The sequence below is a fragment of the Hyperolius riggenbachi genome, chromosome 1 (assembly GCF_040937935.1).
Source record: "Hyperolius riggenbachi isolate aHypRig1 chromosome 1, aHypRig1.pri, whole genome shotgun sequence".
In the NCBI taxonomy this organism is placed as follows: Eukaryota; Metazoa; Chordata; class Amphibia; order Anura; family Hyperoliidae; genus Hyperolius; species Hyperolius riggenbachi.
Genome location: NC_090646.1, coordinates 672,007,354 through 672,022,971, shown reverse-complemented (window position 1 = coordinate 672,022,971; position 15,618 = coordinate 672,007,354). Strand labels below are relative to the sequence as shown.

The 15,618-nt window shown below is 49.4% G+C and overlaps 1 protein-coding gene across 2 annotated transcripts in view; it reads right to left on the bottom strand.

The window, feature by feature from the left end:
• The window catches only part of LOC137532512 (NACHT, LRR and PYD domains-containing protein 12-like), a 124,298-nt gene that overhangs the window by 13,161 nt on the left and 95,519 nt on the right, over positions 1 to 15,618 (bottom strand). For both annotated transcript variants that reach the window (XM_068253087.1, XM_068253097.1), the window contains one exon: positions 1,113 to 1,286. In XM_068253087.1, coding sequence (XP_068109188.1) covers positions 1,113 to 1,286 — 174 coding nt within the window. The remainder of the gene's footprint in view (positions 1 to 1,112; positions 1,287 to 15,618) is intronic.

The following is a 15,618-nucleotide window of genomic DNA, read 5'->3' as shown; positions in this document are numbered from 1 at the left end:
GGGAATAAATGAAAAATACATTATTTATACAATTTCATCCCCCTATAGTTTTAAAATAAACAATGCTACTATAGATAAAACCCACACATTTTATTTGCCCATTTGTCCCGGTTATTATAACACTTAAATTATGTCCTTAGTACAATGTATGGAATCAATATATTATTTAGAAATGAAGGTGTATTTTTGTTCTGTTTTGTGTCTTTTTTTTTTTTTTTTTGTACCCGATCAATAATTACAAGCCCTTATTTGTAAAAAGTGTTTTATTTCGGTAACTACGGGAGGGGGTTTACAAGGAGTTAATACCTTAATGAAAATTCATATTTAAATGTTTAAATGTATTTTTATAATTTTACTTTTTGGCCACAAGATGGCGCTATGCACTATCCTGGTTACCAGGAAATGTTTGATTAATTTTTTTACAAGAAACCTTTATTTTTGTTTTTATGAATGAACATAGCTCCTGATTGGAGGCATGTTCAATTAATCCCAGGTGTTTTAATTGGCTCAGGGAAAACATGTTCCCATTCTACAATTACTGACGTGTAAGTCCTGCTGAATGAGTGGCGAGTGCGCACGTCTGCTACTGATTGACAGGACGTATATATGTATCCTGATTGTTTTTATGAGACACAAACTGGATGCATATAAGCCTCTAGTGTGAGATAAGAGGTTAATCATAATTATTAGACATGCAAATAAAAAAAAATGACACTTGTTGGTATCTCCTCTTGGTGGTTGCTTCATAAGTATAAAAGGGTGCTTGTTTTACTACCTTGTAGTAAAGATAATTTAACAGAAGTAAAACATAGGATGTAGAGGGGTACAGACTGAAGGTAAGTGTCCTCCGAACAATCTTTCTTGACTACTTTGTGGGAGAGTGATGTCACTGGTCTGGTACCACAGAGTTTAAGCATGTAGATAGACAGACCATAAATAATTATTAACGTATCTTTGGAAGTTATGTTCAGTTTGTTTACTTTTTTTATGTAGTAGTACACAGAATCACTAGATGTTAGTTCTGTGTTAATCAGTACAGACAGTAGAAACTCCTGATTTCTGTTCAAACATCCTAAATCATCTATAGTTCCACAACAGGTTTATCTACTCACAGCAATTCCTCTATCATGCTTGTTTTCAAGGCAGCCATCAGGCCAGTGAAATGAGGGCTTTTCAGATCCCCCAGATTGTTATCGGACAGATCCAGTGACCTCAGGGTCTGGCTGCTTCTTACTGTAGATTCCAGATGGACGCAGGAACTGGGGGTCAGTCTGTTGTGTCCCAAGCTGAAGAAGAAAAGAATGTTAAGGAAACCGTATTAACTAACAATTATCCTTTGGAATTACTTGAACTCTGGCCAAGTTGCACTTGTACTAGATAACCTAACAACACACTGCCTCCAGCCAGAGGCAGGACAAGGTCCTTCAGCACCCAAGGCTGAGACAGCAAAGTGCGCCCCCCATCCCTCCCACCCCAGCCGTCACACATTGATTGCTATTAGACTAAGAGGCCCCTCCCCCATCCCTCCCACCCCAGCCATCACACACTGATTGCTATTAGACTAAGAGCCCCCCCCCCATCCCTCCCACCCCACCCATCACACACTGATTGCTATTAGACTAAGAGCCCCCCCCATCCCTCCCACCCCACCCATCACACACTGATTGCTATTACACTAAGAGGCCCCTCCTCCATCCCTCCCACCCCAGCCATCACACACTGATTGCTATTAGACTAAGAGGCCCCTCCATCCCTCCCACCCCAGCCGTCACAGACTGATTGCTATTACACTAAGAGGCCCCTCCCCATCCCTCCCACCCCAGGCGTCACACACTGATTGCTATTAGACTAAGAGGCACCCCAGGGCTCCCAACCTCCCCAACACCTTAATCTCTAGTTATCTGGCTTGTAGTCGCTGCTATGTATCCCCTTTTCTTATTTCTTTCTGCTTCAAACACAATTAGGAATGACAGCTGAATGAATTGTGCGCCCCCTCCTACACTGCGCCCTGAGGCTGGAGCCTCTCCAGCCTCTGCCTCGGCCCGGCCCTGCCTCCAGCTATACATATTGCAAACTTCCCCACCTCTTGTTTCTCCCCCCCCCCCTTCCTATATATTGTAAGCTGGCAAGGGCACGGCTCTCTCACCCTTTTGTGTCTTGTTATGCATTCATCATAGTACTTTTGTCACTGTTAATACCAATTCTGTATTTTGTACAAATTCTGTATTTTGCATATTAGTGTATATTGACTGTATTATTATGTACCCCGTGTTTCTTACTTTGTACAGCACCACGGAATATGTTGGTGTTTTATGAATCAAAAATAATAATAATCATATATAGCTCCAAACTTTGCATCGATTAGAACAGAAACAATAGGTAGAAAGAGAGTGTGTGGTAAAAAAATTAGTGATAAAAAAAATTGCACCAGACCTGTAGGTCGTAAAATATACAATCTTGTATGCGCAAAAACAATGAAAGATAGTTACATAGTTATTTTGGTTAATAAAAGACATACGTCCATCGAGTTCAACCAGTATAATAAAATCAGATAATTAAAATCAAATATACAAGCAGCTTGCATGATGCGTCTAAATTGCATTCTCCACTTATTTAGAATCCTGCCTATACCAGCTACTAGAGATGGCTCGAACCTCCGATTTTCGGTTCGCCAACCTCAAACGCGAACCTCCGCAAAAAGTTTGGTTCACACGAACTTTCGCGAACCGCAATAAACTTCAATGGGGAGGCGAACTTTGAAAACTAGAAACACTTATGCTGGCCAGAAAAGTGATGGAAAAGATGTTTCAAGGGGTCTACCACCTGGAGGGGGGCATGGCGGAGTGGGATACATGCCAAAAGTCCCGGGGAAAAATCTGGATTTGACTCAAAGCAGCGTTTTAAGGGCAGAAATCACATTGAATGCTAAATTGCAGGCCTAAAGTGCTTTCACATATCTTGCATGTGTATACATCAGTCAGGGAGTTTAATTAGAGTACTGCACTGACACACCAAACTCGCTGTGTAACGCACCGCAAACAGCTGTTTGTGTAGTGATGGCCATGCTAGACTGGTGCGCACCATGTCGAGAGTGCAGGTGATGGTGGTTTTCAAGCCGATATGGTCGCCGGGCTGTGGTAGCTCAATGATAGAACAACAGTGACTGTCCAGCTGATCAAATCTGGTCTGACCACAATCAAGCAACGACCTTATAATCTTGGTTGTGGGTGTGGGTGTGCCCTGCCAGTCCAGGCTTTGGTGGAGGGTGGATCTGGAATAGCTAAGGCGAGACGTTGGACTAAAGAATGTCCACATGTCCGACATCATCATGAGATCGCTAGAGCGTCCTGTCCTTGCCTGCATGGACATGGGAAAAGAATTACTGACAGTGGTACCTTTATTCCGTTGTGCTGTGACATCACCCTTAAACGCACTGTAAAGCATAGTTGCCAGCTTGTTCTGCAAGTGCTGCATCCTTTCTGCCTTCTGATGATTTGGAAACATCTCCACCAGGGCCGGATTTGGGGGAAGGCCTCCAAGGCCCGTTCCTAGGGCGACAGAATAGACCAGAGTCTTAGGGGCGGGTTGTGACAGGTTGACTGCACCTGTCACCAGCCCTGAGAGGAGCCGCTGCGAGTCCACAGCCGCCCCTTCACTATGTGGGCTTGAAGTGGTGCACGCTGGTGGAGACAGTGAGCCTGCTGTGACCCCCGGGCAACGTTGTGCAGCTTCGCTCAGCGCCCCTCTCTCCCACCCTTCCCCGATCCTCCCCCCGCACGTACCCGCAGAGTAGCAGCAGAGACTTTACCTCTCCAGGCTCCAGCGCCGAAGCTTCCTGTGTCCCGCTGCCGCTGGGCGCTTCTTTCTCCAGCCAGCGTCTCTCCCATGTGACTCGCCGGTAGGTTACCGGCGAGTCACATGGTGGGAATCGCCAGCAAGAGAGAGAGGCGCATAGCGGCTGCGGGACACAGGAAGCTTCGGCGCTGGAGCCTGGAGAGGTAAAGTCTCTGCTGCTACTCTGCGGGTACGTGCGGGGGGAGGATCGGGGAAGGGTGGGAGAGAGGGACAGAAGACATGGACTGGTGTTGTCTGCCCTGCTGGGGAGGGGGGAGGGGATGTATTTGGCGGGGGACACAGCATGGCCTCTGGCTACTATGGAAATGGGGAGGGGGTGTTAATGTTAGCATCTAGCTTCCTATGCTAATTTTATTGGGGGAGGGAGATAGCATCTAGCCACCTATACTAAAGGGGAGGGCAATGGGGGACAACATCTGTCTACCTATACTAAGAAGGGGGGGGGGGGTCGTAGCACCAGCCTACCTTTACTGAGATACTAAGGGAGGCAGTACCTGACTACCTATACTAAGGAAGGGGGGCAGCACCTCACTACTTATACTGGGGGGTAGCACCTGGCTACCTATACTAAAATGGGGGCAGCATCTGGCTATCTTTACTGGGGGGTCCTGAATATTATTATTATTTTGGATTGCTGTACAGAGTATACATAGTCATATATCTGCGTCGGAGCAGTGCTTTTCAGCGCTGCTAGATTTGGGCGCAGCCAGCGCCGCCATAGACTGTAATGGGAATCAGTCTATAGCGGCGCTCAGTGAGGAAGGTCGGCTCCGTCAGAAGACGGAGCCGAAGTTGCTTAAAAAACACAATAATTCGGCCTCCAGCAATCGCTGGAAGCCGAATTATTTCATTCCCCCACTATCCATGTCGGCCTGGAGGGGGAATAGTAATTAAAACGCCCCGGACTTGTGCAGAAGCAGGACCAGCCATTTAACAGCTGGATCCTGCGCCCAAGTCTACCAGCGCCGTATTCAAATGTACGCATCTGCGTATGTATCACGTAGTGCATGTACATTTTAGTCTAGGGCCAATTTTTAGGGGGAAGCCAATTATCTTATCTGTGTGTTTTTGGAATGTGGGAGGAATCCGGAGTGCACGGAGCAAACCCACACAGACATGGTGAGAACATACAAACTCATTGCAGATGGTGACCTGGCTGGGATTGAAACTGGGGACCCAGTGCTGCAAGGGGAGTGCAGGAAGAGTGGTAACCAGGAGCTTTTATTAAAGTGAATCAGAGGTGAGAGGGATATGGAGGCTGCCATATTTATTTCCCTTTAAGCAATACCAGTTGCCTGCCTGTCCTGCTGATCCTCTGCCTCTAATACTTTTAGCCATAGACCCTGAACAAGCATGCAGCAGATCAGGTGTTTCTGACATTATTGTCAGATCTGACAAGATTAGCTGCATGCTTGTTTCTAGTGTTATTCAGACACTATTGCAGCCAATTAGATCAGCAGGGCTGCCAGGCAACTGGTATTGTTTAAAAGGACATAAATAGGGCAGCCTCCATGGCCCTCTCACCTCGGGTTCACTTGCAGGTTGAGTTTTTTTGTGTGTTCACAGGTTCACGTTAAGACTTTTTGCAGGTTGAAAAAGAGAGTGCATGTTTGGGGGTGTTGAGAGGTTGTTGGGGGGGGGGGAGGGGGGCGGCTGGTGACAGTGGGCCTTGGGCGGTAAAAGGTACAAATCCGGCCCTGATCTCCACCACTTTGTGCTTATACCGAGGGTCTAGTAGCGTGGCCACCCAGTACAGTGCATTCCCCTTGAGTTTTTTTATACGGGGTCCCTCAACAGGCTGGACAGCATGAAAGACGCCATCTGCAAAAAATTCGGATGCAGACTTCCTATCCATCTCCTCTTGCTCTTTCTCAGTGATGTCAGGTAAGTTCTCCACCTCCCCCAGCTATGAACAATACCATGGGAAAGTTGAGCAGCACAAGCCCCCTACGACACCTGCTGCGGTTGTTCTTCCGCCTCCTCCTCCAAAAAAAAAAACCCCACCTTCCTTATCTGACTCTTCTTCCCCACACGACTATTCCTCCTCCTCCTCCCCCCTCTGTGCTGCCGCAGGTGTTGAGGAAACATCTGGTTCTGATGAGAATTGATCCTACAACTCTTCCTCTTGTTCCTGTTCCTGTTCACGCTCCTCCACAGCTTGATCCACCACTCTACGCATAGCACGCTCCAGGAAGAAAGCATATGGGATCAAGTCGCTGATGGCGCCTTCACTGCGACTCACCAGGTTTGTCACCTCCTCAAACAGCCGCATGAGCCTGCAGGCATTTCGCAGTGTCCAGTACTTCGTCCAGAACATCCCCATCTCCCCAGAGTGTGTCCTTTGACTGTAGTTGTAGAGATACTGATTGACGGCTTTCTCCTGTTGTAGCAGGCGGTTGAACATCAGGAGAGTCGAATTCCAGCGTGTTGGGCTATTGCAAATCAAGCATCTCATTGGCAAGTTGTTTCTCAGCTGAATATCGGCAAAGCGTGCCATGGCCGTGTAACACCGCCTGAAATGCCCACACACCTTTAGTACCTCCTGTAAGCCTGGCCTGGGTACTTACACACAAATCTCTGAATTATTAGATTTAGCACATGTGCCATGCAGGGTACATGTGTCAACTTTCCCAGATTCAAAGCCGAAATGAGATTTCTGCCGTTGTCACACACCACGTTGCTGATCTCCAGCTGGTGCAGGGTCAGCAACTGATCCACCTGTTTGTTAAGAGCAGCTAGGAGAGCTGCTCCAGTGTGACTCTCCGCTTTGAGGCAAGACATGTCTAAGATGGCGTGACATCGTCGTACCTGGCATGCAGCATAGGCCCTGGGGAGCTGGGGCTGTGTAGCTGGAGAGGAGATCGCAGCACCAGTAGAGTTGAACTGCCACTCAGCCAAGGAGGAGGAGGATGATGACAGAGAAGTGGATGTAGCAGGAGGAGAGGAGGTGGCAGCAGGCCTGTCTGCAAGCCGTGGAGGTATCACAACTAGCAGGGACGTAGCAATAGGCCCTGCAGTGCCTGCGCCCGCGGGGGGGCCCGGCCCCCCCCCCCCCTGGGGCCCGCTCGGGGCCGTTTTTTGGGGGCTGGAGGGGTGGCACCATGAGGGGAAAGCCTTGCCCACAGTCGGCGGGGAGAGGGGAAGTTCCCCCCTCTCCCTCACCTCGGGGCTCTCCCCTCTGCGCTCCCCTCCAGCTAGTGAATGTGTGTGGGCAGCGGGCAGCGGCGGCGGGATACATACCTTCTTCCTTGCGTTCCATCGCTGCCTTCTTGCTCTAGCGGCTGACGTTACTTCCGGAAGCGGAAGTGACGTCAGCCGCTAGAGCGAGAAGGCGGCGATGGAACGCAAGGAAGAAGGTATGTATCCCGCTGCTGCCCGCTGCCCACACACAGGGGGATTTTCAGGTGTCTGCTGCCCACATTACGATTTTCAGGTGCCTGCTGCCCACATTACGATTTTCAGGTGCCTGCTGCCCACATTACGATTTTCAGGTGTCTGCTGCCCACATTACGATTTTCAGGTGTCTGCTGCCCACATTACGATTTTCAGGTGCCTGCTGCCCACATTACGATTTTCAGGTGTCTGCTGCCCACATTACGATTTTCTGGTCACTGCTGCCCACATTACGATTTTCTGGTCACTGCTGCCCACATTACGATTTTCTGGTCACTGCTGCCCACATTGCGATTTTCTGGTCACTGCTGCCCACATTGCGATTTTCAGGTGTCTGCTGCCCACATTACGATTTTCAGGTGTCTGCTGCCCACATTACGATTTTCTGGTGTCTGCTGCCCACATTGCGATTTTCTGGTCCCTGCTGCCCACATTGCGATTTTCTGGTCACTGCTGCCCACATTGCGATTTTCTGGTCACTGCTGCCCACATTGCGATTTTCAGGTGTCTGCTGCCCACATTACGATTTTCAGGTGTCTGCTGCCCACATTACGATTTTCTGGTGTCTGCTGCCCACATTGCGATTTTCTGGTCACTGCTGCCCACATTGCGATTTTCAGGTGTCTGCTGCCCACATTACGATTTTCAGGTGTCTGCTGCCCACATTACGATTTTCAGGTGTCTGCTGCCCACATTACGATTTTCTGGTCACTGCTGCCCACATTGCGATTTTCTGGTCACTGCTGCCCACATTACGATTTTCAGGTGTCTGCTGCCCGCATTACGATTTTCTGGTGTCTGCTGCCCACATTGCGATTTTCTGGTCACTGCTGCCCACATTGCGATTTTCTGGTCACTGCTGCCCACATTACGATTTTCAGGTGTCTGCTGCCCACATTACGATTTTCTGGTGTCTGCTGCCCACATTGCGATTTTCTGGTCACTGCTGCCCACATTGCGATTTTCAGGTGTCTGCTGCCCACATTACGATTTTCAGGTGTCTGCTGCCCACATTACGATTTTCAGGTGTCTGCTGCCCACATTACGATTTTCTGGTCACTGCTGCCCACATTGCGATTTTCTGGTCACTGCTGCCCACATTACGATTTTCAGGTGTCTGCTGCCCACATTGCGATTTTCAGGTGCCTGCTGCCCACATTACGATTTTCAGGTGTCTGCTGCCCACATTACGATTTTCTGGTGACTGCTGCCCACATTACGATTTTCAGGTGCCTGCTGCCCACATTACGATTTTCAGGTGTCTGCTGCCCACATTACGATTTTCTGGTCACTGCTGCCCACATTGCGATTTTCTGGTCACTGCTGCCCACATTGCGATTTTCAGGTGTCTGCTGCCCACATTGCGATTTTCTGGTGTCTGCTGCCCACATTACGATTTTCTGGTGTATGCTGCCCACATTAGGATTTTCTGGTGACTGCTGCCCACATTGCGATTTTCTGGTGACTGTTGCCCACATTGCGATTTTCTGGTGACTGCTGCCCACATTGCGATTTTCTGGTGACTGCTGCCCACATTAGGATTTTCTGGTGTGTGCTGCCCACATTATGATATTCTGGTGACTGACTGCTGCCCACATTAGGATTTTCTGGTGACTGCTGCCCACATTACGATATTCTGGTGACTGCTGCCCACATTAGGATTTTCTGGTGACTGATGCCCACATTGCGATTTTCTGGTGACTGCTGCCCACATGGCGATTTTCTGGTGACTGCTGCCCACATTGCGATTTTCTGGTGAACTCTGCCCACATTACGATTTTCTGTCCCACATTACGATATTCTGGTGAACGCTGCCCACATTACGATTGTCTGGTGAATGCTGTCCACGTTACAATTGTCTGGTGACTGCTGCTCACGTTACGATTTTCTGGTGAACTCTGCCCACATTATGATTTTCTGTTGAACGCTGCCCACATTACGATTGTCTGGTGAATGCTGTCCACGTTACAATTTTCTGGTGACTGGTGCCCACATTACGATTTTCTGGTGAACTCTGCCCACATTATGATTTTCTAAAGGCCCACATTACGATTTTCTGGTGAACTCTGCCCACATTACGATTTTCTGGCCCACATTACGATTGTCTGGTAAAATGCTGCCCACTTTACAATTAATTTACAGTGAAACGCTGCCCCATTACGATTATTTGGCACCTATGGGGGGGGGGGGCCCCATCCAAATATTCGCAGGGGGGCCCAGTGATTTCTAGTTACGCCCCTGACAACTAGGACCTAGTTGTGGCTGCACAGCCACGTACTCCCTGCTTGCCAGGAGTCACCAGGTTAACCCAATGGTCTGTGTAAGTAATGTACCTGCCCTGACCGAGCTTGGCAGACCAGGCATCCGTGGTCAGATGGACCCTTGACCCAATGCCGTGTGCCAGAGATGACACCACTTGCCTCTCAACTTCATGGTACAGTTTTGGTATCGCCTTTCTTGAGAAATAATTGTGGCCTGGTATCTTCCACTGCGGTGTCCCAATGGCCACAAATTTTCGGAAGGCCTCAGAGTCCACCAGCCGGTATGGTAACAGCTGGCGAGATAACAGTTTCACCAAGCCAGCTTTCAGACGCCGGGCAAGGGGGTGACTGGCAGACATTGTCTTTTTCCACTGAAAGATTTCCCTCATGGACACCTGTCTGCTGCTGTGTGCAGAGGAGCATGAATCGCTCAAGGTGAGACGCGGAGTGGAGGAGGGTGGCTGCGATTGTGAAGGTGCAAGGGAGAAAGCGGCTGAAGATGATGCACCTGAGGAAGAGGAGAAGGAAGGTGGCTTTGCTTTTGTGTGCTGCTTTTCCGCAGGTGGTCTTCCCATTGCAGTTTGTGCCTTTTCTCCATGTGCCTTCGTAAGGCAGTTGTCCCTACACGGCTGTTGGCCTTTCCACGGCTTAATGTTTAGTGGCAGAGAGAACAGATGGCATTGCTCTGATCTAAGGCAGACACACAAAAAAAATTCCAAACCGCTGAGCCCCCCTGGGGGTGATGGCACTATGGTGGCATCAGCAGCTGACGTTGAAGGGCATGTTGGCTAGCTGTCCATAGGTGGCGATACATGGCACTGGACACTGCCACCAGCTGTTTCTGATGACGAGCTCCCCCTGCTTCTTTCAGGAACTTGTCTCCTCCTACTCCTCTCTGACTCCCCCTCTAAACTGTCCCCTTGGTCATCTTATCTATTAGGATCCCACGTGGCATCCGTATCATCATAATCATCCTCTCCAGCTTCGCTTGCCTCAGACACCTCATAAACTGCACCAACAGCAGGTACTTCAACATCCTCCTCCTCACGCCTAACTCAGACATATGAGGTGGTGTAACTTGCTTAGCGCCTTCATCTTTTTGTAACAATAATGGCTGTAAAGCAGTTAATTCCCCACCAAATAACTCCTGCGAAGTGTCAAATGCAGCGGATGTGGTGCTTGTAGTAGCGCTGGTGGCTGCAGAAGATGAGGTGTTCTTTTGTTAAATAGTCAACCACGTCTTGACAATCTTGGGAGTTGATGGGACGTGCCTTCTTCTAAGTACTATACTTTGGGCCAGGGCCGCACGAAATCATATCAGCACAACCTCAAACAGACCTGCCGGGTGGCCTGCCTCTGAGTCTGCCTCTGGTTCTGCCTCTGCCTGTTGTTTTGTTCATATCAGGGGGGGTGAAGTGAAAGGTATGCACTGACTTGACTAATACAATGTGCAGTCACACAGGTGTAGTGAAAGGTATGCAGTGACTGGTATTACAATACAATGTGCAGCTGTCACGCACGTGCAGTTAACAGGTATGCACGGACTGGTATATTAAACAGCATGCGGTCACACAGGTACTGTGAACAATTATGCAATGACTAGTGTTACAAATTTGCAGCTGTCACACACACAGGCACCGTGAACAGGTGCAGCGACTGGTGGTATATAAAACTGCGTGTGCTCACGGAGGTAGGTAGGTGCACTGAACAGGTGAGTATGCAGTGATTGGTATTACAAATGTGCAGCTGTCACACACACAGGTACCGTGAACAGATGCAGTGACTGGTGGTATATAAAACTGCGTGCGCTCACGTAGGTAGGTAGGTACACTGAACAGGTGGGTATGCATTGATTGATATTAAAAATGTGCAGCTGTCACACACACAGGTAGTCACTGAATGTGCTGGGCCTGGCAGTGGCACAGTAGGAATTACCAAGGGGCCAAGGTCCAGCAGCTGTGACTGACTGATAGGGCTGTACATGCAACACAAGTGTCTGTAAGACACACACACAAAAAATAGGTCACAAGAACAACATTAGCTCTCAAAAGAGCTGTTGGGGATGTGGAGTGCTTTTTAGCAATAAGTATCAGCAAGAAGGAGCAAGCTAAACACAAGAGCCTAACTAAGCTTTCCCTATGTCAGCAGGTTCTCTCCCTTCTCTAATTACTGCAGCCACACAAGTGAGTGAAAAGGCTGACGCTGCCTGCATTTTATAAGGGGGGGGGGCTCCAGGAGGGCGTGTAGCCTGATTGGCTACCCTGTGTCTGCTGACTGTGATGTAGAGGGTCAAAGTTGACCCTAATGATGTAGTATAGGGGGCGGGTCGAACTCTCATATAGTTTGCGGTTCACCGCGAACCAGATAAGTTCACGTGCGAACCGTTCGGGCCATCTCTACCAGTTACCCAAAAATCACTCAGAGACCTCCAGCTCTCTATTATCTGTTTTGTTGCCAATAATAAAAAAAAGCAGAATCAAGCAGAACCTCATGCACTGGAACAGAGCCAGAGGTGGCCTAGGGGTCCCAGACCTCTTTTGCTACTATAGAGCTGCACAGATTCCACAATTACCACAAATTCACTTGGCTCATAATGCCTCCCTCTGGGCTCAAGTAGAGAGTTACCTTCTGAACCCTGCTTCCCTCCCTGCCCTCCAATGGTCAGCAGATGTCTCTCCGGTTAAATATAAACATTTTCTCCTGTATGAGCTCACTTATTATCAATATGAACCAAATTAAAACAATTAGGCCATTACAGTCCTTGGTTCCATCTCAACTCCCCATATTTGATAACCCTAACTTCCCCCCACGACTGAATCATGCCTCCTTAAGATAGAGGAATACAAATTGGTTCACTTTGCTTAAACACTTTTTAGTTAATGACAAACTACGTACATGGGAACAGCTATGGGCCTGCAATTCTGACCCTGCTCTCACTAGCAGCCAGCAAAGAATTAATCCAATATGGCCACCGCTACTGCTTTTTGGTAGGGTTTTGGGGGGTCCAAGAAGGGGTGCTAGCTGATTGGCTGCCATGTGTCTGCTGACTGTGAGGTAAGGGGTCAAAGTTTAGCTCAATGATGATGTATAGGGGGCGAATCAAACACGCCAAATGTTCGCTGTTCACCACAAATGCCAACAGCGGAGGTTCGCAGAATACTGCTTGCTGGCAAACTGTTCGGGCCATCTCTCTATTCTGCATATCGCCGCTCCCCGCCTGCCCCCCTTCCCTCTTCGCCTTCACAAGCTTCCTCCGATCGGCTTACAGAGGCGGGGAGGGAAGGGATGCAGGCGGGGAGCGGCGATATGCAGGAGGCGGGGGAGCGGCGGTGAGTGGCAGCCTGATTGTAAACAGCCGACTAGCGACACAATGTGTGTGGCTAGCATGGTGGTTTTTATAAGGGGGGACAGCAGAGCACGGGGGGTGGCTGGGGACACAGAGGCTGGTGATAGTATGAAGAATGTGCCTCTGTGTCCTAATATTGATTGCAGAAACCCACCTCAGGTTCTCTTTAAGAATCTTGGTTGCCTCAGCAAAGCATGAATCTGCAGTTAATTTTGCATTTCAGGACATCTTAAACCAGGTCTAGCACCTGATTTTAGAATCAGAATCAGAATCAGAATCATTTTATTTCGCCAAGCATGACTGGGTCATTTTATTTCGCCAAGCATGACTGGAGCGGTACATAGAAAGAAAGTCAGGAAAAACGTTAGCGGAGGATTGACTTCTTCGCAGTGGGAGGGACGAGTACTTAATAGGTTGCATGCAAGCTGTTAATGGAAACCAACATCCTCCTCTAGTGGTAGACAGGTCATGTGTATGCTCGGTGTGTATTCGACCCCACAAGTGGGGCTTGCACTCTTTTGCAGGTAGGCACTAGTCTGTTTTTAAGTAGCGCTGCTCATTTCCTTGCTATGTACCCAGGAAAAACGTTAGACTGACAGTAATACCTCATACTCAAACATAGACATACACAAATATACAATCATACAATCAGTGTTCATCTTTCAAAAAACACACTGCAGAAGCCTACCGCTCCTATGCAGGTGGTAGGGTGCTGATAGAGGGTGGTAGAATGTTAAGGGAGTTCAGGAGGCTAACAGCCATCGGGAAGAAAGAGTTCTTGTGTCTGGTGGTCTTGGTGGTGATGGCCCGGAGTCTGCGACCCAGTGGAAGTAGGGTGAAAAAACAGTGGCCTGGGTGAGAGAAATCACTTGCAATCCTCAGTGCTCTCGCTCGCAGTCTTGTGTTATACAGGTGGTCAAGTGGGGGCAGCGGTCTCCCAATGATCCTCTCCGCCGACCTAATGATCCTCTGTAATTTGTGCCTGTCACTGGCGGTGGCTCCCACATACCAGACCAAGATGGCGGAGCAGAGGATCGATTCAATGGTGGCAGTGTAGAAGCATGTAAGAATCTCCTGCGCCATGCCGAACTTCCGCAGTTGGCGGAGGACGAAGAGTCTCTGCTGGGCTTTCCGTTGGGTTGACGTGACGTTGACCCTCCAACTGAGATCGCTGGAGATGGTGGTACCCAGCAGGCGAGCACAGGGCACTCTGGCCACCTCGGTGTCATCGATGTAGATGGGAGGTGGGGTAGGAGACAACTTCCTAAAGTCAATTATAAGTTCGACGGTTTTAGCCGTGTTGAGCACCAGGCTGTTCTCCTTGCACCAGTGGCATAGTCTTTCCACCTGCTGCTGGTAATCCTGGATGTTGTCTTTGGTGATGAGGCTGACAATGGTGGTGTCATCCGCAAATTTTATGACTTTGACAGAGTCTACCATGGATCTGCAATCATTTGTGTAAAGGGAGAAGAGCAGCGGGGACAGGACGCAGCCCTGGGGTGCCCCTGTGTTGGTTATCACTTCTCGTGAGTAAATTGTCCCCCAGCCTGACAACTTGGGATCTGTTAGAGAGAAAGTCAAGGATCCATAGACGTAGGGTGGAGTGGAACCCAAGTGTGGCCAGAACATTCTGGAGGGTGCGTGGGCATATAGTGTTAAATGCCGAGCTGAAGTCTAATAGTAGTACTCTGGCATACGCATCCTTCCTGTCAAGATAGTTGTAGATGTATTCCAGACAGATGTTTAGAGCATCATCAGTGGACCTATTTGCCCTGTAGGTGAACTGGAGTGGGTCTAGTAGGGGCAAGGTAGAAAGCTTGAGGGTGGATAAGACCACTCTCTCTAGGGACTTGATGATAACGGACGTCAGGGCCACAGGCCTGTAGTTATTGAGGTCGGAGATGCCTTGTTTCTTAGGAACTGGAATGATGGTGGACCTCTTGAAGCATGCAGGGAGCCAGGGACTCTGCCCTCTGTCAGTGACCTGCTGAAGATGGCAGAGAGGATGGGGCAAGTTGCTCCGAACAGGTTTTTAAGCAGGCTGGGGACACGCCGTCGGGTCCCGAGGCTTTCCTGGCGTTTAGTGTGGACAGGAGGTGCCTAACGTCTGCCTCCCTCACTTCCATAGAGAGTGAGTCCTCACTTGGGTCGCTGTGCGCGGGGGCTGGGGGGGGGAGGTGGTGGGTGCCCCCCAGGCTCAGCCTGCCTTTCAAACCTGTAGTAGAATTTGCTTAGTTCTTCAGCTAATTCAGGGCTGGGTTTAGCATGTTGCGGGGGAGGCTTGTAGTTGGTGGCAGGCAGCCTTAAGCCCTTGCCATACAGCTCGTGAGTTGTTTGAGCGCAGGTTCTGCTTCATCCTCTCAGCAAACTCCTTTTTTGTGGCTCTCAGCTCTCGCTTCAGAGCATTTCTCGCCCTACTGAATTCCTCCTGGTTACCCGCCTTGTGAGCCGCCTCCTTACGTTTTGGCAGTAGCCGTAACTTGTTGGAGAACCACGGTTTGTTGTTCGGGTAGACCTTGAAAGATTTGGTTGGGACGCAGGAGGCCTCACAGAAGCTGATGTATGAGGTGACGTTGTCCGCCCGCTCGTCCAGGTCTGGAGCTGCCAGGGACTCCCAGTCCGTGCAATCAAAGCAGGCTTGAAGGTGAAGCTTGGCCTCGTTGGACCACACCTTGGAGGACTTCACGACCGGTTTTGCAGATTCCAGGAGCCTCCTGTAAGTGGGGATGAGATGAACAAGGCAGTGGTCGGAGGAGCCAAGTG